Here is a 23,259-nt window from a genome sequence, read left to right on the forward strand (position 1 = left end):
AAATGTATCAATTAGTGTTTTTTACTATTCTATATTTAATCATTTTAGCCAGAAAAATTTATTATTTCCAATATACTGAAGTTTTTTTGTGAAATTTACATTGTTCTGCATTTTGATTTAAACACAACTTTTATTATGGATTATAAATTTATTCGAATCTTAGTTTTGTTTAGTGGATGGTATTAAAAAGAGCGTATCAATAAATAAAAATTGATACTATTACCATAGTTTAATTTAACAACCGCTCATCGAAACACAACTTAAGCAGACAAAACATAATTTTCAGGCTAATGGCACTCCACATCAATTGCCGCTACAAACAGATGTTTAAAATGTACTAATTGAACTATGGTGACCTTAACCTGATGCTATTGAAATTATCTTGGCTATAGAAAAGCCTCAAGCGAAGCAGTTACTAGAGCAATAGATTGTTCTACAATATGGGCACTCAGCCATTATCGGTGGGTTATGATACCCATCAGAATTAATGACAAAATGATACTCCTTCTGCAGGAACAAGTGCTGGAGGAGCAGGAGAGAACCATGGAAGAGTGCCAAGTGTATAACCTCGCGTCTGGAGGTGACTCGCAGACTCGGCATGACTAATTCCGGAGTCGGACAGCGCCAGTGTGGGCAGCAGGCCAAACTAATGAGCCGTCCGACTTGTTTTGGGGGGACTAGGAAAATTTGCAACAAAGTTGCCAGCGAGAAAACTCGATCTCGGTTCCTGTTTGAAGACGGGTTAGTTAACTCCGTGCCGGCGATCGAGATTACGAATAAGTTTACACGTTTGTAGACATCGGGGCCACAACCTGGCTACTGGCGACGCAGACACTCGAGGAACTGAATCGCTTCAGTTGGAGGAGCTGTAGGAGCTGGAAGAGCTGGAGCGGAGTTCAATTGATTGACGAACTGCCTGCAGTTGACAGACATCGGTTGTATTGTCTGCACTTATGCTAAACGATCGCTGTAATGTCCGATCCATGTCTGGCTGCCATTACGCGCTGATAATATGCATAAAGAAGTCATCGGCGAGTGGAAAACGCAACTGTGAAAAAGTTTCATGCCTGCTTAGCACTTTGATGGATGGTCTTGTTGGATTGGCCTGACAGGTCTGCTTGTAATTGTCGGTAGATTATGCTGCATTTGTATGCCGCGTAGTGTGCCGAGATGCAATTAGGGGAACGTGGCCAGCCGAGCGTTGGATGGTCCTCATTGCACCTGATTCGGGGGGTTCGGTTTCGGATTCGGACTCCACACCCCCAGACTGAGCTCAGCCGCTAATGAGCTTTCATATGTGTTTGTCCCTATTCTAAGTTCTTGGGAAACTACGACCATAAATACTAGTCCGCAGGAATCGACGGATAAAGTAATGGCTTACTTAGCAAAGCGAATTATTCATAAAGCCACGTTGTTCTTCATTTATCCGTGTCTACAAGATTAAATGGATATGGTAAAGTGATGTTGTGCAAGCATTATAATTCAATGGGGGAGCAGCTGCACAGAAAAAAATTAACAAAAGATCAGATTGATATGTGCAGGTTAATTTAATATTTTTCAAAGATCAATTTATTCTTATTATTTTAAAATGTATATCTTATTTTACAATATTTGTTTAAAAACTATTAAATTTGGAGTTTTGAAACCGTATTTTTAAAACTTTTATGATTAAATCATAAACTTGATATTAATCATATCGTCTTTTTAGTGATTTGAAATAATGTAGTAGTAGTAGTAATGACCCTATTTCATAACTAATTTTTGTCTGTGTATCTCAATGTTCTAAAATGAAGATATGTTAATCCTTTTCCGTAGCCTTGCTAAATTCTTTTTTAAACTACTTTTTATAAGTCTTTTAACTTTAAACTAATTGTATAACTATTTTTTAATTTTTAATTCGCTTACTTGTCTTAAAAAAACATCGTGAATGTGGATAATGAAGTGAATGACATTTTCCCACACATAAATTAAGCTTAACTGCTTTAAGATCAGGCGATCAAATCACTTAATAAAGAATAGGCGGCACTGGTGCCTCCAGGTGTCAACTGTTGACAGCTTGGTGTATCCATGTTAATTGATTATTTCATGCGCCGTCACCGACGCCACTCTGCCTGTCTTTCCAAGCATTTCGTTTCTTTGCACTCGTGCAGGGCTAAGGCTCACGATTTTGTCTTTTGCAAACCGTAAGTGAACTGTCCAGAAGAATGTCTTTATACATTTCCCCAAATTAAACATATTATTTATGTCTATTTGAGAATACAAACTCAAGGGGCCAGCATCAAATTAAGTTACCACTGACTGCGAGGGATATGTAATATTATTTCCTCTCCGCCTAACCAAATATTCTTATGATTTTTTAGGTATTTAATACTGCATGTGAAAAAATTATTTTCTCCAAAAAGTCTGGATTTTCATTTATTTTTTTGAAATTAATATTTTTGTCGTGGGTATCCATTAGTCGAAAGCGTTCGCTATGGAACTCCTGCTGGCTTCTTTTGTTATTTACTAGTCTGGGCCCCGAGAACAACAACAACTTGATTAGGCCTTCTGTCAGAGGCGTCTCTGCCCCAGATGCCTATAGTACGTGCCGCGACGCCGCATGGTTTCATGGATCTGTCCTCGTTGCTCCCAGCGGCGGCATTCGCGGCCTATAATTAGGTGGCAATCATTTAGAGGCGCGAGATGCACGGCCACTCCTTGCCAGACTCCTCTGTGTGGATAGGGCCAGGATGAAAATGCTGGCAATTTTCTTTGTGTTTTTCATTTTCAATTTTCCCTGTGCACTTTACTAAATGAGCCATAAATATGGCTAGATACTTGCAAAGATCACAGATTAAGCAAGTTACACGATTCATCATACAATCTTTAGGCCCATACAGCAGAGAGACTTTACATGACAGAAACAACCACAGACGACATGACCCTAATTAAATATAATGGACCACTGCAAAATGGCTCACAGTCGGGACTTTGTTTTAATGAAGAACTAATACCACTAATTACACTCAAATTGATTTTAATATGTTGTAAGCGGTATGTTCATTTTAGTAATGCTCCTTTTATAATGCATTGGTTTGCCCATCACCTAAATTATCACATATGTTCATTGAAAGCATAAAAGTTGTTAACCCTTTTCTATATGCAATTTTAAGCACGCACTTCAAATAGATAATTATATATTTATAAGAATAACTATCTACGTTGAAAAAAGTGGTGAAATCATCTAAAAATGGTTACTGTTCCGGATTGAAGACAACAACAACGTAATTAAATATTTATGAGAATAACAATAAAAAATAACAAATATATACTACATTTTACTTAATGATCCCGTCAGACAACAACAAGTAATATTACAACTGGTCTCGTCTTCTTAACAAGCAGGGATAGAGGGTTACTGGTTTTAAAAATGGACGAAAAGCTAATGTTGTTCCATTTTAAAACAAGAGAGAAGCTATAGTCGAGTACCTCGACTATCGGATACCCGTTACTCAGCCAAGGAAAGTGCGAGAGATGGAGAAATGTATGTAGTAGCTACTGCTTGAATTTTATTACTTACTCATAATTTTTTAATTAATGGTCCGATATGAATATTTGTTTCTATATACAATATAACACAATATACCCTTTCACTCTACGATAGATTGATTGAGAAGAAGGGGTATTCTTTCTTTATAATAAATTCAAATATTTTTACACTGCACACTTTAGTACCTTTCTGTTGATATGCCTTATGTACCCAAAATATTTTTAATATTGTACCAGATGATAATAAGATCGCAAAATATTACAAAATATTATTTTCTGGATTTACGATCGGTTTTTCTGAATAATTTCAGTTCTAAATCCCCCGCTAAAATTTTGTTTCTTATTTGTAAATATTCATGTACTAAGCATTCACTTACCCAAGGGCACATTGGCGCCATTCTTGCGATTGACGGAAACTGAGATCGGCAAAATGGCGGCGCCGGAAGTGGACGATGGCGAGGGCGACGACGAGTCGCAGGAGCCCTCCAGCGATTGGGCGGGCGTTGGCACCGTGGTCATGTGATGGTCGGCACTGGTGATCACCGAGGTGCCGGAAGACCTTCCGCCTCCTGCTCCGCCACCCGAGCTGGCTCCTCCTCCGCCTCCTGCTCCGTTGCTATTGCTGGAACCGCTGCTCGAGGTGGCCGCTGCCGCATTGCTGGAACTGGCCACCCCACCGCCCGAGCTGCTGCTGGCCGGACCCACACTTCCGCCGTGCTCGCTGTGCGGCGGCGATCGCAGCGTGGTGTGCTGCGGAGGCGGCTGTTGATGCGAATGCTGGTGGTGGCTCTGGTGGTGGTGGTGGTGCGAGTGGGGGTGGCTCTGGTGCTGGTGCTGGGCCACCGAGGCGGCTGCGGCGGCTGCCATGTGAACGTGGTGCGCGTGGGCGTGGCCATGGAGGCTGGAGGCGACCGCAGAGGAGCCACCAAGATGGGAGGCTGGAGCCGACGGAGCTGCTGCTGCGGCTGCTGCGGCTGCTGCTGCCGCGGCGGCCTGCTGGTGGTGCAGGACATGACCGTGATGCGAGTGGTGGCCGTGGGCATGATGGGCATGCACATGGTGGCCGTGGACGTGGGCAGGAGCGGCGGCATGGTGGTGGTGGCCCAGCAAGGTTGTGGGGGCCGCACCGGCGGGCGGCACCTCGTGCATGTGAAGCGCCCGCTGCTCGTCCTGCGCCTGGGCTCGCCTCAAGGCCGTTTGCAGGGCCATCACGCGCTGGCGGTCGGCCGTTAGGCGGCACTTCTCGCAAGTGCAGTAGCGGAACTTGCAGTACCGCTTGTGTCCCTTCAGGGTGATCTTCAGGCCGTGATTGCGGCAGCGGGCGCAGTTGGGCGGCGTCCTGGGCGAAATGGAGCTCCCGCTGGAGCTGGAGGCCCCGCCACACACGTCGTTCTTCGAGTCGATCATGTCCGAGTCGGACATCGTGTCGCTATTCCAGTTCTCCTCGGAAACCATGTTTGCTACTTCTGTATCCTAGGTAAAAGTTCGAGTGTCTAAGTCTATTTTTTCGTGCTTTATGCTAATTTTAGAAGCATTTTCTGCGGTCGATTAATTGGTGTTTGCGGTTGAATTACTGGGATATTTAATTATTCAACATTAAACAGTTTATTTTAATAACACTTTAAATATTCAAGTTGCGATTAGGTCTTTATTTGATTAATTATAAGTTTCGGTATTTGTGTTTATATAGATATATTTGTCTGTAGATTATTGAGAAATATTAGATATTACGTTTCACTTTTCAGAATTTTATGGTTTATTTGAAATTTCCAAGCCCCTGAAATGAAAAGATATTTAAATTTCTTGTTAAGTGTATTAAACAAATATCGGATAAAGGTTAAATAATAAATAATATATTATGGAATTTACGGCCTATTATTATACATTTGCACAAATGAAATTCCGATGCATCCATTTGCTCTTAACAACACGCACAAATTTTTATTAACGATTGAACAAAATTGTTTTTCCTTTGTACGCTTGGCTAGCGGTAGCAAACAATTTACATTTGTATTGTTAACGCAAGAAAATGTTTGCAATATTTTTGCATACACTTCACTACCAAATAAAAGTTGAATGAGAGCAGGAGGCAAAACTTCATTTCGATTGGCCGTCGAATATTGCATGTCATAAGGTAATATAATAGGAAAAATTAATTTGATTCGATCTGCCACGCCACATATAGTTTAGATTCGTTTTGGATATTAGAAACAACTTGAAGGCGGAGTCGGACATGTAGATACATTGTATTGATAGAAGTAATGAATTTGTCACGGGTACGTATAAGTCTACCTAACGGATGCGCAAAAAACCAATGGGAGAGTGGCAAAGACTTATGAATGAGTTTTGACTTTTTGAACTGGCAAGCTGTAAATTACCCGAGACATTTTTTTGCTTGAGAATTGCGTGAAAAATATTCTCCATTCAATTCAAGAATTTTATGACCAACATTTGATTGCGAAAAATGTTGGTACATTTAGTAATCGTATTTTCCAAAACATATTGTTTAAATTTTTTTCATAGAGGAAAAGCCGGTAAGTTTAACGGTCAACTTTCACACATTTTTCTACATAAAATGTTTTTTAATTTTTGTTATATAATGTTTATAATGGCAAAACTTGTAGTTAAAGAATTGAATGCCATGCTCACGCCGGATTTTAGCTGTGATATTATGCATAATATGTGTTCCACTTTATTAAAAATTAAAAAAAAAATTACAGACGTGTTTAAATTGAATTGGATAAAGGACACAAGCATAGGTTGTAAAATTTATAATAATATCCATAGGGTTTCTACAACTGTCCAATGTTTTTTTATTTTAAATCTAAAATGACAAAGTTCTTATTCTTTGTAGCAGGGACCGTAAGTAACAGTTATTTGAGATTTATATTTTAAAAGGCCTACTGAGATTTGTACAAGTTTTAATTAACAATTTAACTGGATTTTATGCACTTTATAGACATGAACAAATAACAGTTCATTTGCTTTCCAGATTTGTTAATATGCATATACTTTGTGGACAAGAGTAAAAAGAGTGTTATTTTTCAATTTAAAACCAAAATATCACAGTAGTCTTTTTAAACTAATATTTCAAATAACTGTAATTTACGGTCCCTGCTTTTAGCCTTATATTGTTTAGGCATTAAAATAAAAAAATTTTTTATTAAATGCTTTAATCCTTTTCTAGTTGTAATTCATTAACAATAACTATATTTAAATTTAAAGAATTACAAACAAAAATTGAGAGAAACACATTTTTTTGATGTTTTACGTTATTAAAAATGTTAGAAGCTTTAAGGAATGAAAGAAATTGTTTTTGTTCGTTAATATCATCATCAAATACTTTACTCATAACCTAAGAACTTCGTTATTAAAGTTTTAAATTTTTACACTACTTTTTGAAAACTGTTTTAAAATGTAACTAATGAGTTTCAAACCTAAAAAATTTTAATTAATAATTTACCTGTTTAGCGTTTGTGTATGTTGAAAGACTTTATATTTTATTTTAAAAATACTTTTAATAATATTTGAAAATACGGTTATATATTTTCAATCAATTCTTATTTAACGTTAACTTTATATATTTAATGGGATTTATAAGTTAAGGTTAGGAATATGGTGTATTTGCCGGATTACTTTTGATGATATAGTAGAATAAATGGTAGGTCTAGCTTTTAAAGAATTTCGCACATAGCACTTGTTTTTCACAATTCCAATTATACAGTCACTCTCAGCTGTATGTATTTAAATATCAATCAATATTCATCACACAACAAACAAAAAATCACACTGTAAGTGTTGCACGATCGCGGTCGCCTGGCAAAAAGCCGCCGGTAAAACGCGCGACTGAAGAAACCGATTGCAGTCCAGTTGAACGATTAAGTCAGCAACGATAGTAACGTGCAAAAATCAATATTTATAGGGCTGCTCAGATCTGGTATTTAGCCGTACAACTTCTCAAAAACATTCCGCGAGTCGCGAGCCGAGCTTTTTTGCTTCTGCTGCTGCTGACCGATCTGAAATCTTTGGCGTGCACAAGGCAACTCACATGGGCCGCAAGACGCGGATGCAAAGAACTCAAAAGCGCCGAGCACAGCGGTCGCCGAGTGCTTCTGTATTGGTGCGACCGATGTTTGCCTGTGTTTGCGTGGAAGCGGGCACCGCCAACGAAACGGAACCGAAAATCGCATCGAGAGAGCAAGAGCAGCGCACCCAAACTATGCCACAGTGGCCCCAAAGTCCTTGATAATCCTGCGAAGCTGAGCTAATGTTTGCTAACTAATATTGAACTAATATTGAAATTAATATTTTAGTCCTTTCTTTGTTTTTGATTAAACTAAACATTTGTGATCACTGATCACATTTTAGTAAAACTGTAATAAAAATGTTTTCCATATTTGACAAGTTTCATTAATATACAACCAGTTCATAAAGTATTATTATTTTAGATTACTTTCAGGAAATCATAAAAACCCACTACTGCGCAGCCTAAACCGGTTAGGGATTACAGAGTCTTAGAAGCAGCAATAACAGTGAACTCTTTAAATTTATTTTTTGGTCTATTCCGACAACTGACCTTAACGTTTTTGACAATGCGTTTTCTAACTTAAATATAAGTACATGTCAAAAAGTTTTTAAGGAACATGAGTTTTTTTTACCAATTTGTCAAATATTACTTGTCTTAAAAGGGTTTTCATATTCGTTAAATAAGTTTTTGGACCACTGTGCATCGTCGCTGCGTGCATTTGGAGAAATGTGGGGGCTGCACCAATACACCATCGCACTGGCACATGCAGCACACACTCGCGATGACATACGGACGGACTAGTACATAGGCAGCCTCACACACATTGGCTGGCTTTGCGGCGTTGTTGTTTCTCGTTGTCGTTGTTGTTGTTTCGTTGGTGTTGCCGCTTTCGCTGCACTTGGGTGTAGTTGTGTTGCCGGTTGCAGTCGCCATGCAACTTGTCCAAGTTCGAGTTGCAGTTGGATCGCGTTGCAGTGCGCTCGACTTGCTTAATTGCTTTTTTGCATTTCTGCTCGCCCGCTTTGTGCTGCGAATTTTATTGCATTTGTTTTGGTTATTTCTTCGTTCTAAAGGGCGTATGAGTGATGTGCATATTTGTAGATACCACTCGGCGGGTATTATGGTCTTCCAGTGGCTTGTGCAACGTCCTAACAAAGGAGTTTCCAATCATGGCTATACAGTCGATAACAACTACATGGAAATCATTCCAAGTGTGCTATTGGAACTGAGTATTCGTTAATGATATGGCCATGAATTCTGGTATATAGACTTCTTATCTAACTAGGTTGAATATAATATTATAGCAAACGAATTGTTAACACTTCGAGACTTTTTGTAATTTATGCACGAACTCAGGATATAAGAAAAAATTGGGTCAAATTTAACAACTCAAACTGTTTCTTTTTAAGGTTTTAAAATGTCTGTATAAAATGATAAATGCCTTTTTATTATACATACATTAAAAGGATAAACACCTGTAGTCATCTTACAAACTTAACGGAAAATTAATTATACCTTGCATTCTGCTAATATGTAGATTAACACAATTTCATTTTAACATTTTTAGGATTTCCTTGAATAAATGTATGTTAAGTAAAATACATTTTCAATCACTTCCTTTGTCAGATTATCTAAATTTATTGGGTCTTTTAAACAGTCAACACTCTGATTGATTCGAATTATTTTTAAAAATTGTAAACATTTTGAGAAAGGGAATTCAATGCACTACCATTTATTTTCATACACTTCCTCTACAACTGATGGCGTGTTTAATACGTGTTTAATCTAATTTGCACTTGGGTTGGCATTAGGGTGACTCATTGAACTTGCTTATACATATTTACACTTAAAATGTTTGACGATTGATTAGAGCCGAACCAAATAGAGATAATGAGAACAAAAAATGTGCCAAATCGGAAAGCCCCCTGAAATAATTGAAACTAATAGCTAAGTTATATGAAGTGTTTAATGTTGGTTAATTTTTGGTTTTTCGTAATTACTTAATTTCGGAGTCTAAAGAGTTAATACCCAGCATTTAAAAGGAGGGTAAATTGGGCATGAAAGATGTGCTGATAACGGGTCTCACATTTCGTGCTAGCACCAGATACCCGCCCTCTTTCTTTCACCGCCCTCCCTGCGGTGACCACGGCAAAATGTTGTTACTTGTGCCTCTGTGTTTAAAAATTGCACACGATCACTTATCTTGCATGTCGCCTCTAATTTGTATTTGTAGAGAGCCAGAGCCCCAGAGAGAAAGAACTGCACCGCAGAGCCACTTAAAGAGAAAGAGCCGGGGGCCTATCAGTAGAATGGCGATTCAATATTTGCTAATTATGTGACGGGTGCGTTGGGGGGAATGTGTTAAATATCAAGGGAATCAGCTTTTCAGTCGCGAAAAGAGAAGCGGATTAAATTGATTACAGGTGAGCATAAAAGACGCGCAGCTTGTGCAATTAATTTGTCTAAAGCGGAAGAGATCCCGATAAGAGCCCACTTCAGGTTATTAATGGGCCAAGGGCGACTTTGCGTTATAAATGGCAAAAGCGCCTTAAGACGTTTATATGATAATTGTAAGTGAGGTGCAGCTTATAAAATATATTGAGCATGTGAAGATCATTATGACTTTGCACTCAGAAAAATGAATTTTAAATTATTAGAAGCTTCTAAATTTATTTTAATATAGTCAATGCTTGCGTAAACAACCCTTTAACTCAATAAAATAAATAATTGTGATAGAAAATAAAAATACATTTGAAATACTGTTTAGTTATGATGAAGCCCTCATGAGGATAAGTAGTAAATTTTCACTCCATTGCATTCATAGGAAGATAATCGTGGTAATTAATTTGTGCCAATTTTCAATGTTCTTAAAGCTGGCTTACAGATTAAATTAGAATAAAAAGAAAGCTTAATTGCCAGTATCACATGTTTAATTGTCCATCACTTCCTTATAGCCCATTTGCAATTTAAATGGAAAATACCTTTAATTATATTTTCATGAGTGTAGCACCGCGGATAATCGATGGTAAGCTTTACTAGTGACAAAAAACCGGCTTGGGTTGAACTTTCATTTGAATGCGAACTCTAAGCCTTTGCCGCGTGGTCTTCGGCAAAGGCGATTTCCGCATTTGGCTTTGCATATAAAATACATCATAGCCATTCAGACTTTGGTCCAATTTGCCTTATAAGCACCCATCACAAGTGTCTTAGAAGTCCATGGCGCTACGCGGGAGTCTCCCGAGTGCGGCTGTAAAACCCGACCTGTTGCTCGTTTCCTGTTCAATTTGGTAGTCAGACAATGGCCCGGTCCGGTTCCCTGCCCCTGCCACAGGGACGTCATACCGCGGTTGTAGATGACAATCGTGGAGCGTACCTGCCGCTATCGCCATTAAGCCTTGTACACACGAGCATTTATGTCAGGCAATTACAAGGCAGTTTGCAACGCCCCCAAAGTCGGGCGAAAAGGGTGGCAAATCGGAGGGACGGGGGGTGCACATTTGGTAGCAGAGTGTTCGGCCGGTCATAACTCATTGTTCACTTACCGGGGACAATGCCAATTGCATGCACTCGCAAAACTATCTGCAGGTCCACTGCTAGACGCAGTATCTGTATCTGTATCTGCATCTGCAATCTGCCTCCGCGCAGTGTGTTTTGCTCTTGGTTATGCAAGCACTGTGAGAGAAAATAGCACTCGGAGCACTCGTAGAGATACGGGGAGTGCGATCGGATCGCAACGGAACAGAACGGATCGGTCGCGACCGAGACCGAGAGTGAGAGTGTGGAGCCGGTAGAATTTGTGTTTTTTTCTCGCATTTATTTCTTTTATTTGTTATCTTAAACCGTACAAACTGTGGCCGCAAAACGAATCTGCCTAGCATGGCACTCGCGTTTCGATTTGGTTCCCTGTAGGTCCGCGCATTCTAGAGATATTTTCGGACTTTGCACTGCAACTAAAAAAAACTATCGCACAGAATTTTGGACCTGATTCCGCTCCAGTTCGGTTTCGGTTCTGTTGAGGCTGAGATTGCGATTTCGAGCACGGAACGCAGCTGAGCGGCGCGCACGAGCGCAAAGGACGATCGGTGCCAGCAAACTGGTTGCGGGGCCACGAAGCTCTGGGCACGACACTAGCACTCGCACCCGGACCAGTACCAGTCCGACTACCAAGCCAACAAAGCCAAACCAAGAGCAAAAGCAAAAGCCAGCGGACAGATAGACGGACTTTCAGGCGGACGGGCGGACCTAAAACTGAGCATGTGTCGCTGGCACAGAGACGGAGACGGGCCCACCGACTGACGTCGCCATGCTCTTGCTGTTTGCACTCCGGTGCACCGCGAAAAAAGAAACGATTGCGGGCGCAACCGACTCGAACGACTGCTGGATGCTCTGCACATAATAGGGTTTTAGGGTAATCTGCCAAACCGTTAAGTATTATTACATTAAAGAAAATTATTTTTCGATTTTAAATATCATGCCCAGTAATGACATAAATACGAAAGGTCTACACAAAAAATATAATACTTTTACTATTTAAACTACTTTACTTCTTTTTGACTAATTTAATTCTTTGTAAGAATTAAAATTCGCTAAAACTCAAAAAGTTGTGATAAAAAGTATGCTACAAAAAATTTAGCATCCCTCATTGCGTATACTTATTTTCCATCCGCTAAACTTGTTGCATACTTATGAGGGCTTACCGTGCTCTTATTTCAGAACTATCAAATATAAACCTTTTTCACTTGGAAGTATTTAAGAATATTAAGAAAAATGTTGTATTACTTTATTACGATGTTGGTGCATATTACGTATGTCGAACTTATTTTTAATACTTTTATAGTATTTTTATTTCCCTCGGTTATTGTAATTAAACTTAAGGATTAAAGGGTAATTAAATACAAAAACATTGTATGATTTATTATTATTATTATTATTTATAATATTACATATAAGGGTACCTATTTTAATACAGGTAAATTTTTGTCCATCAACCAATCACTTTAGAAAACTAATAAGCCCGATAAAAGATTGGAATTCGGAGAACTCAAGCGAAAGCATCTTGGGAGAGAAACGGGTCTGCGAGAGCGAAAAATGCATTTGCCCCATTAGTTAGAGAGAAAAAATGCTGAAAACATTGCTCTTCGAGCCAGGGCTCTTCCTCTCTGTGCGATTTCTCTTTAGAATCCGCATATGTTTTTGCGAATCTCTGCGAGAAACTCGGGTGGAGCAACTTTGTTGCCGTGCATTGACGTCTCCGCCTGCATGTGTCGATCGTAAATCTGCACTCGGCCCTCTCTGCCCCATTCTCTTTCTCTCTGACCGGGAGAAGAAGAATCGCCAGATATGGAGAGAACCGGGTTTCAACGTCTAGCCAACGATATAGGTCGAGCCACTCAGCTGGGCTTCGGCCTGCTCCGAATATTGATGACACCTTCCGACGCACCGAATTGCGTGTGTCGCACTCGCATTTATCACATTTAAAGGTCCCTTTCATCGTCAGCCGTTATATTAGTCGGGATCGTTTATTCAGGCCGGTGGAGATAATTGAACCGAAGCTCGGCTCCATTAAAAGTTACTTTCGCCCCCAAGCGATGCACGCAGCTCCCAAAACGATTCCCGAAAATATTCGAAACGATGCTGATCTGTGGTGCCACGTTAAAAAGGGCCTTGGACGAACTTTTCGGTAGTTTCTCATTGGTAACCAAATTGAAGTGGAAATTACGGTTTAGCCGTCAGGAATTATGAAAATAATATTAATCTTTCCCAGCCCCTTTTTATGCGTATTTAAATAAAGCTTTGAAAACAAGCTGTATTTAAATTTCAAATACTTAAAATGATTTGAAGGAGTTTTTCAATCAATTCAAACAATCAAGATACTTTTTTAAATTATACAAATTTTTTATTTAGTAAAGTAAATAAATACAAATATAAATGAAATATTTTTCAACCAAAATTTAAAAGAAAACTGAAAAGTTTGCCCTTCATGTGACTGCCTTGCTAATTGTTTGAGGTTTTGTGGCAAAGCCCTGCTGTATAAAGTTCTTAATTATCACAATAGACATAGTTTGTTTTCGAAATCAATAACTTATGTTGTCAAGAAAATCCCTAAAATGTTGTCAAATCTTGTTCTGGCCTTATTTATCAGAATTAAAAATAAAAAAAGATACTTTAAAGAGGAAATAAATTCAGTCTAAAATGATCATATATATTTTCAACGCCTGATCATGGGACGATATCGAATCGATGGAATTTGCAGAACTACATTAGTGCATTTTCTGCATATTCATACTCATACCTACCTTGGCTCGGACGCATTTTAGCCAACATTGTGGCGGAGTGTTGAAAGAGCGTGGCTGGAGGCATCTGCAGTTGCAATCTCATAAATCAATTAGCAAAGAGCGGCGCGGGAAGAGTATCTCGCGGATACGGAGCCACATCCGAATCTGAATCCGAATCGAAACTCGTTTGGCTGAATTCGCTCTCAAAAAACGCCAACAAACTTGGGGCAGAACGGCAAACAACAAATACTCGGACCAGAGAACCAGAGAAAATGCATATGCAAAGAAACCGGCAAATATTTATTTATGATTTGCTCTCTCGTCGCCTGTTCCACTCTCTGCATCTGGCAGATACCCTGCTCTTCTTCGTCGTAGGACCCGTGCGACCCCCGCATCGATCAGCTTTTACTCAGCATGTTTTATTTTTAACGATTCCACATCCACCGCAACCATCGGTGGCAATTGCAAACATTTATACAAATTGACGTTTAGCTGTCGCAGTTGTCACCTCGAAAGCCGCACCAAAGATACACGACACACCGACGACATCGGGGAATGCTGCCAAGTGCTCGGCGCAGAATTCTTCGGATGACCCGGCGAGGTAATGGTAATCCAAGTTGCCAACCGCAGTCTCCCCCCTTGTCCACATCCCCACTCGCATTGCCCGTTCCCGCTTGCGACTCGTGTTCGTGTTTTATAATTGTTATGGCCATTCTACAAGTTGTTGTACATTGTTAGCGGCCTGGAAGGAGGGCTTTTGGCTGATATCTGGCTCGGCTTGCGGTGGGGGTAGATGGGTACACCGGGGAAAACTAGATTGATGGCAAATCAAAATGCGAGAATATAAAAATCTCTGTATAAACCGAAATTCAAATCCAAAAGTTAATGCGCCACTTTGAACAAATTCTTTCTAAAGTCGGAACACATTTTATTTTCATACTACATACTAAGCTGCTCAATAAATTTGTATCATCGCTTCCACGTACTAATTTTAATTATACCTGTGTAATTTTTTGGATTTATCTTTTACCTATCCTGCATTACATGTTCCACAAATATTTTTTTCTGTATAACTGGGTAGCCTTTCGAGTTACTTATGCATGCGAATCGCACACATGTCTGGCGCCCACATCGCAAATGTATATCAACCACTGTCAGTTTGCATTTCCTCTGAAAGCCTAGTTCGGAACGGATCGAGCGCATATCTACACGAAGTCAAAACTACTTCCGTGAAATTGTTGGTAATGAAGATGATGGAAAAAATTTTGGAGTACGTTTAAACAATTTTGATAACATCTTGAATTAAAAGACATTCTACTAAATAACTGGAGCGTTAAATTCTACAGAAATAAAGGCAAATTAATTCCTTAAAAGCATTTGATCTGCTATTTTATATTTTGATTATTAAGGTTTATGGTTTTTAAAATACTAATTTAAATAAGATATAGAAATGGCAAACCATTTTATAAATTATTTAGTTTTATACTTGTCAATTTGAGCATATAAAATTAATTTTCACATCTGAAAATGTATTTTCAAATTACAATTCTATTTTTCCAATAACTCATTTAATTTCACTGGTTTTACAGTGGGATATCCTTTGAGGAATTAGGTATGGGCTTAAAATTAATAATTTAAACCATTATTATTTTAATAAAAAGCATAAAAATGTGTTGTATAATATTTTCAATATGCACACCTTAATCTCTATGTTGAGTTTACCTTTTTTGGACAGGCGTCCAGACATCCTCGAGAACCACGTCGCTTGCTTTTTGATCTTCCTTCTTCTGGCTCTTAACCTTGTTAATTTTCGGCTCCCCCTCTCGTCCAGTCGATGGGAAATTTGAGATGTTTTTGAAGCCGAACAAATTGGTAGCTTAATGACAAATGGGGTGCCAAAAAACGTGTTTTATGTTCATAACCAAGATACGCAGAGTTATTTAAAGCAGCCAGGCGCAAGATTCCGCAAGGCAAAAGCAACGACGAGGCGGCAGAATGGAGCAGTTCTCGAAAGCGAAGGCAATCTGCATATAGAACGTAACCAAAGGACAAACCTTTTAACCGACCAGCGGGAGGAATCCGTGTGGGGAATGGGACCTGAACCGCTCTTCAAGGAAGGGGTAAGGGTAAGAGGTCTCGAACAGAGAGTAATTTACGCTTGCATGCAAATTGAAAAACAGTCGAGAGCAGGCACCGGACATATGGGATTGGGATTGGGATTGGGGATTCTGGAGTGGGATGAGGATGAGTTCTGGGCTGATTGAGCGCCGGGGTGATGCATTTTAAAACAAATTGGCACAGTTTGTGAGAGGTGGCCGGTTGGTCTGGTCTGGTCTGCTGTGTTGCGTTGTTCGTGGCGTGTTTGTCACTCAATTAGATGCAACTCATTTAGCAGCTCTCGCATTTGGCCGCCATTTGTGTGCACAAAATGTTAATCAAAGCCTGATGGGATTTTTTAGGCCAACTAATGATGCCATGCTGTGATGAGGATATAGTTGGGGGTATGGGCGATTGGGCGACTGGGCGATTGGGGGGTTCCAGGGTTGGCACAGACATATTGATGACAGTCGCTCAATTAATATGCAAAATTTATGCATGGGAAAGTTCAAAACAAACAAACAAACGCACCAACAACATAGAGCTAAAAAAGTAGGAGAAGCGAGTAAAAAGAAAAAAGACAAAAGGGAGATCGCATGTCCGATAAAAAATCAATACAAATTAACCGACTCATTTTGTTGTTTTTGCCCATCGAATTGAGTTGTTGTTACTGGTGCGTACAGGGCCCATAATCCCATGTAATGCCTTCAAAGGAAGCTTAAACTGCTATCGTGCGTGTCATCTATGACACCTATTAAATGGGGTATCAGGTGTTTTTTTTTCTTCTCAGTAATATGCTGATTTCGATTACATTTAATTTTCCCCGTAACATTTTTATTTTCAAGGGTATACTTAGTTTAATTGCAAATGCACATGCATCTGCCACATAGTGTAAGCATTAAAATTATTAAGCAATTAAGGGGAAGTATGCAAGGTGGAACACACCATTATTATTAAAGATTGGTTATTTATTACATACAATTAAATACATGAGATGAGTGAGTGTCCCCTAATCCGATGTAAAACATTAAAAGGGAGCTTAAGCTGTCATTAACTGGACTATCCGGTGTTTCTTACCTCAATTTAAATTGCATCGCCTTTTGCTAGTAAAACTATATTCTAAAGGGTATATTTAAATTAATTAAAATATTTACATTTACTGCAACATAGTGTAAGCATTAAAACTATTAATCAATTGGGAGGAAGCATGCAACGTGTAACACGCCATTATCATTTCGGTTATGTTGTTTATCATAATAAATTAAATAAATGAGATCGTGACGGAAGTTATTATCTCCGAATATTGTATTTTCTTTTGAGTTTATTATTACAGCAAATACAAGTGTAACATTGAAGAGTGCTTTTTTAGAGGGTCTGTGCTTTAAGATACCCACAACACTTACTTCCCCGCTTTAAAATAGGTTCTAAAATCCCAAAAAGGGTTCTGGGGCTTTATACATTTTTTTGCTTAATATATTAAACTTCCATGACCTTCAAGAAATCAATACAAAATGTTGTGGATCCAACAAAGCTTTTTTAGAGGGCTTTAAGATACTTCCCCTTTTTAAAATAGGGGCAAACATCCAAAAAAGGGTTTGGGGATCCATCGATCTTTTTGCTTAATATATTAAACTTCTATGACCTTCAAGAAACCAATAAAAACAGTTGTGGATCCAGCAAACCTGAAGCCAAAACAATTAATTCCTTAGTTTTTCACAAGGACATTTCCACGATTTGACTAAAAACTTTATTTAAAAGCGTTTGGCCCATTCCCCCTGCTTTCTTGCTGACATCGCAGCAGATGTGTTGCACATTGCAATTAAATCAGTGGCCAGCCCGCTCTGACCTGTCCTGAAGGGTTGGTGCTGCATTTGATGACTGCCTGATGGAAAAGTTGTAGCGACAAAATAATTTCGCAGCGGACAAGGCCAGGTCTAAACTTGTGGTGTGGGTGTGGGGGTGAGTTTAAGCGTGATATGTGGGAAAAGGGGCGAAATGCCAGCCCAGAAGTTCGCAGCTCCGAGGTGATGATGATATGGATGATGATGACGACCTGCGCAACAATAGTTTGCATCTCGGAGATACCCAAAATGAAGTTGTTCTCCTTGGTCGTCGAGTTTTCCTGTTATTGTAGCTGGCTTGCCGCAATCAACCGCACTGCATGTTGCGGTTCCTCGAACAAGTCGCCTTTTCCAGCGTGCTGGTGCTTGTGTATCTAATCACATTAGCACGTGCGCATATCCTTTTGGCCTTTGGTGGTGTTGTGTCGGTGGGGGGCCAAAGTCCTTGCTCCCCAGGCTGCCATTCGGAGCCAGGACTGTGCAAACTAAAAACATTTTGGCCGCTTTGTTTTTGGCTCATTTCGTTTGTCGATTTTGATTATTTGTCTGTGGCTGCCCGCACAGACTTTTGTTTTTGCCAGCTTGCCCAAACTATTTGTATCTCAAAGTTGGGCCACACACGTATGCCACTTGCATACGCCAGCTAGTTTCTTTGAGCACTTCAAACTTTTCCACAAAGGCTAAATAGTTTCGCATCTTTCTAGTTTGGCATTAAATTTGAATAGAAAATATTGGAGAATTTCGACGTCAGCATGCCATTTTAACCAATGTTGAACAGGAAGCCTTGTGCAGTAGTTTGAATTTGAATTTATCGTTAAATAAAGTTGCCACTCTGTTGGAGCTGGTGCTGCCAGATATCAAGAGCTGCCGGACAATATTAAAACTATTGTTGCCAGACTTTGACATGAAGAACACTATTTGAATTCAAATAAAATGTTTAGCCGATTTTATACCCCCCTTTTAGCCCCCTTTAATTAAAAAAATGTTCTTTTAAATGCAAGCAAATATTGTATTTATTTTTTATCGATCGCTTGAACAAGCAGGGAACCTAGTAAAGTTCTCAACAAATAAGTTTTGAATTTTGTTTGGCGGCTTTAAATCTCAAGGGTTTAGCAAAGCAAGCTACTTTTTGAATACATTGTCTGTATATTTTATGCAATATTTTATATGTTGCTGTTTTGTTGCAGGTGCAACCATTTTACTCCGCCTTCACTGGCACATAAGTCAGGATAATGCTGGAGTGCGGGGCCACCTTGAGGTCCTTGAGATTCACTCGTCCTGCGTGGGCGACCTTATTGGCATTTTCGACGTTGTCGTTGTACTTCTCGCTGAAATAGGAAACTGTCATCTTGTCGGGCAGATCATCGGGGATGGTAAAGTTGCTCGCCTGAGGCAACTCGGTGGGATTGAAGATGACAAAGTAGCCGGGGTTTCCAGACTTGATCCTGCGAGGAAATGTAAAAAAAATGCGGTTAAAACGTATATACAAAAAGCTGGTAAAGCATTGCTATAATTTATAATAACTTTTTGGAAATCAAATATATGTAATTAATGCAATCTCAAAAAAACCTGACCAAAAAATCAAGTTTAAATAAATACATTTTAACTCAAAAAAATTAATTCATTAAAGATTTTAAAAAGAACAGAAATAAGAGCCAAGATACTATTATTTGTGTTAATCTGTTTACCTCTGCCTTCCAGTGGCAAGCAAGAAGAATTGGACAAGAGTTAGCAACAATTACTATACAATTAGTGAGACAAAGGCTTCAATTACCTGGAGAAGGCCACCAGCGGATCGGCCTGGAACAAGGAGAGCTCTCCGTGCATGTAGGATGCACTCTTGCGCAGCGAGGTGATCTGCCTGTAAGTCTCCTCGGTGACATTCTGGTAAGCCACGGCATCCACAGGCACCACGGGCACACCGGGCAGCAGGGATAGGAACATGGCCAGAGCGGAAGGATCCTGCGGGGTGTCCAGGTAGACGTCCGCGAAGTTCCATTGCAGCCAACTGTTTTTGCCCGATAGGTCTAGAGTGTTCTTAAGATCACCCTGCAGCGATTTCTTCGGCTTCGACTGGCTGAGCACCTTCACAAAGTCTCCGTACATGGGTATGTCGATGCCGTAGGCATCAGCAACACCGCTCAACTGGTAGGCCTGCGGCTGGATGACATCCTCGGCAACCGACAGGAAAGCCTCTTCGGAGGCATTCTTTACGATGCTCAGGTAATCGTAGAGGACATCGCCCAGGCCGGATTGGAAGGTGGTCTGCTTGTGGTCGTAGAAGCCGTAGTCACCTGCTCCCAAACTGAAGTCCTTTGGCACCGCTGAGTTCACCTCATCCTCCAGGCCGTCGGACAGCACAAAGAACTTGGTGTTCCTCAGCCGGAAGCCCTGAACGCCCAGTCCCACCAGATGCTTCAAGACACCGCCGAATTCGTTCCTAACAATCGTACTGTTCATCTTGAGGTCGAAGTAGCCCTCCTGGAACTGGGAGAGCACATAGCTGTCTCCCAGCTTCTCCCAGGCGCTGCGATTGCCGCCCACCTTCAGCCAGTTATTGGGTGAGTTGGATTTTCCGGTCACCCAAACAAAGGCGGACTGCTTCTCAGGGTTTGCGATGGCATCCTGCACCAGCTGCGATTCCTTGGACACGTAGTTGGGCGTCAGGTCGAGAATAATCCTGGTATCGCTGCCCTGGTACTGGGCCACCAGACACTTGATCTTCTCCTCCACCTCCGGCTTCTTCACGTCGTAGGTCAGAGCAGCGGGCAACTCATAGATGGCTCCAGCGCTATGGATCTTCTTGGCCACCTCGACATCCAGCTTATTGCAGGTATCAGCACTGCCGAACTTGGCATGTGGTCCACGCTTGTACCAGGGCAGTGGCTGCGGGGCAGCGCACTTGGGAGCTCCAATGATAATCAGGATGGCACCCACAAGCATGCCCACCCAAATGGCCCAGAAGCCCACGAAGAAGATCCAGCGCAATCGCACCCAGAACGGGTCGTTGGCATACTTCATGAGCTCCTCCTTGCTCATTCCAGTGAAGGCCTGTAATGGAAAAGGTCGAGATTAGGGAATTAAAATGGTACTTGAAATAAATCCCAAAAGAAAATATAAATATTAAACAAATTAAATTAGATTAAAAAAGAAAACGACATTTTAGCAGAGCAGCATTTTAACAATGTGCGAATATTTAAAATTTTTAAATGTATAAAATTTGACATCGTTACATATTATTAAAATACATGATTTATTTAATACAAAAAGAAAGCGAATTCCAAAAAAGTATGTACGGTTATTAGAGGTCAAGAGAAGGTCGACGACCGGAAAATCATATTGAGCACAGTCAAGCATACATAAATCGAACTTCTCCAACACGACGTGTTTATTGGTCAAAGTTAATACTAAGTATTATTATGTTTCTTTTTGATAAATAATGTTTTCTCAATAATGCTTTTTATTAATTGGTTGAAAACAATAAGTATTATGTACATTTTTCATTTAATAGCAAAAACTTCTACTCACGGGCTTGCCTCCGTTGACCGTTCCGATGTCGATCTTGGCATCTCCGTTCTGGTGATCGCCCTTGATGAACTTCACCTCATCCCGACGCTCGGCCAGCTTGTCCTCCACTCCATTCGATCCCAGCATCTGCTCGTCGGCTCCATCCGTGTGGGCCACCTTCTCGTCTTGGACCATGTCGACTGAAAAGAGAACGAATCAGCAACACAATGGTTAATTGGCTCTAATCAGTTTCAATTAAGCTTAAACGTAAAGCTCAAGCACCGAGACTTTCTCTAGAGAACCGAGTCGAGCTTTGTTAGGTTAAGTAGAAAACAGAAGCCACATTTCCCATTGTTCACCAGTGAAGGGAATGGGAAATTTTCCATCTGGGATTTCCTTATGAATATCTGGCTGACGTCACAGGAAAAGAGCCACACTTTGAGTTTGCGCTCTATGAGAAAAATGGACCTGTGGCTAGCGTTCGTTCAAAATCAATATCATCTTTCGTTTTCTGTATACCTTTCTTATCTCTCGTCATTGATAAGGCATACCCACACACCCACCATTTTCGCATACATTTACAAAACTCCTATACATACTCGATAATATAAATATAGATACTTAGATACATATTTATGTACGTTTCCAGTGAAAACTCGACATATTATTACGTCAGCCGTTCATTTTCCCCCAGATGTAGATAAAATTGCTTTGTTTAATTACCTTTTTCGGGGTTCGAACTGCCTCCCAGAAATTTGTCTTCGGCTATAGTTTTGTACACTTCCGCGGGGTCGGCTGGGGTTTTAGCAGCTCCGTTGATTGTACTATCTGACACGACTAAAATAGAACACCGTAAAATTAGCGAGATGAACGCGTTTCGGATTCAGTTTGTAGTGGCGTTTTCGGGTTCGGGTTGGGGTGGGTTCAATTCTAACAGTGCGACCGCCGTCCATCTACCGGATTAATACCATGTGAGCAGGTTTATACCCTCTGCACACTGTGCAACGCTGTTGCAATTTTAATCGGAACTGCTTCCACTGAAAATCGCTTCAGCGCGCAGCTGAAACAAGCAACCCCGAAACCGGAAGACGTGCCAATTTAGTGGTACTGAAAATGAAATGGATTACAACTCAAAACTGATTACAATATGAATGCTAGCATATGGAATGTTTTCAGCGGCAAATGATTTATTTATTGTTATTAGTTGTTATTAGCAAATGAGAATTCCTCCAGCCAAGCGTAGTGAAAGCTAATTGTGGACCAACAGAGACGAATCGAGAATTTCCGCAAATTAGTACCCTTTTAAATATTTATAGCACCTTACTCCCACACGCTTCATTGACTATAATTTGGTCAATTTTGGGAAATGTAAGCGCTTACAAAAATTTAAAGCGAGTAGAAAGGCGTATAATGTTTTATGCAACAGTTGCTATATCTTGCCAAGAAGAAAATACGCTGGATGTTGGTAATTCCCTAAAGAAAGGCAAAGCAATATCTACTTTCACGATGAAATCATTTTCCGTTCCGTGCCGTTGCAAGACTCTTTGGACTCCCTGGCGATTAACGAAAATGCCTTCCCAACAGGATTCACAATTACCAACAAAAACAAGCGCCCTCTGGCCGATGAACGGTGAACTAAAAAGCCTAATTGGTAACACTATGCGTATGCGCGTTATTTTGGGTAAACGTAAGTGTTAGCAAACGTAACTTGACTAAAGGGGAATTACTACAAATTTTGAAACGGTCATACGTTTTTATACCCTTGCAGAGGGTATTATAATTTTGGTCAGAAGTTTGTAACGCAGTGAAGGAGACGTTTCCGACCCCATAAAGTATATATATTCTTGATCAGGATCAATAGGGAAGTCGATATAGCCATGTCCGTCTGTCCGTCTGTATGTCTGTTTCAATACCGTTTGCGAGCTCAGTTTAAAAGCTAGCGCCTTGAAACTTTCACAGTCGTCCTAAAACATGTGTACGCAGA

At 40.2% G+C, this 23,259-nt stretch overlaps 2 protein-coding genes across 4 annotated transcripts in view; both read right to left on the bottom strand.

Moving 5' to 3' along the window:
• dsx (transcription factor doublesex) overlaps positions 1 to 11,884 on the bottom strand; it is a 49,377-nt gene extending 37,493 nt beyond the window's left edge. The window contains exons 1-2 of one of the 3 annotated variants that reach the window (XM_070216059.1): positions 11,098 to 11,880; positions 3,906 to 5,305 (exon numbers count right to left, since the gene is read on the bottom strand). In XM_070216059.1, the coding sequence (XP_070072160.1) occupies positions 3,906 to 4,983 (1,078 nt within the window). In that variant the 5' untranslated portion in view covers positions 4,984 to 5,305; positions 11,098 to 11,880. Of the gene's footprint in view, positions 1 to 3,905; positions 5,306 to 6,991; positions 7,558 to 11,097 lie in introns of those variants that run through there. The other 2 variants (XM_070216060.1, XM_070216061.1) reach the window with 2 other exon arrangements.
• Positions 11,885 to 18,753: 6,869 nt separating this feature from the next.
• CD98hc (CD98 heavy chain) lies at positions 18,754 to 22,200 on the bottom strand. The gene is made up of 4 exons (XM_070216624.1): positions 21,999 to 22,200; positions 21,297 to 21,475; positions 19,543 to 20,819; positions 18,754 to 19,213 (listed from the first exon to the last, which is right to left on the bottom strand). Exons 2-4 carry the CDS (start codon positions 21,468 to 21,470, stop codon positions 18,967 to 18,969), a joined length of 1,698 nt encoding a protein of 565 aa, XP_070072725.1. The 5' UTR covers positions 21,471 to 21,475; positions 21,999 to 22,200; the 3' UTR covers positions 18,754 to 18,966.
• Between the last annotated feature and the right edge of the window lie 1,059 nt (positions 22,201 to 23,259).

This window comes from Drosophila takahashii, chromosome 3R (assembly GCF_030179915.1).
Source record: "Drosophila takahashii strain IR98-3 E-12201 chromosome 3R, DtakHiC1v2, whole genome shotgun sequence".
Taxonomy (NCBI): Eukaryota; Metazoa; Arthropoda; class Insecta; order Diptera; family Drosophilidae; genus Drosophila; species Drosophila takahashii.

What these genes read in the sequence shown, in the direction of transcription:
- CD98hc (XM_070216624.1), bottom strand. Translation starts at nt 21,470, where the DNA reads ATGGTCCAAGACGAGAAGGTGGCCCACACGGATGGAGCCGACGAGCAG. An exon ending in CGGTCAACGGAGGCAAGCCC is followed by an intron (nt 20,820 to 21,296) that starts GTGAGTAGAAGT and finishes TTTCCATTACAG; the next exon opens with GCCTTCACTGGAATGAGCAA. An exon ending in CCGCTGGTGGCCTTCTCCAG is followed by an intron (nt 19,214 to 19,542) that starts GTAATTGAAGCC and finishes ATTTCCTCGCAG; the next exon opens with GATCAAGTCTGGAAACCCCG.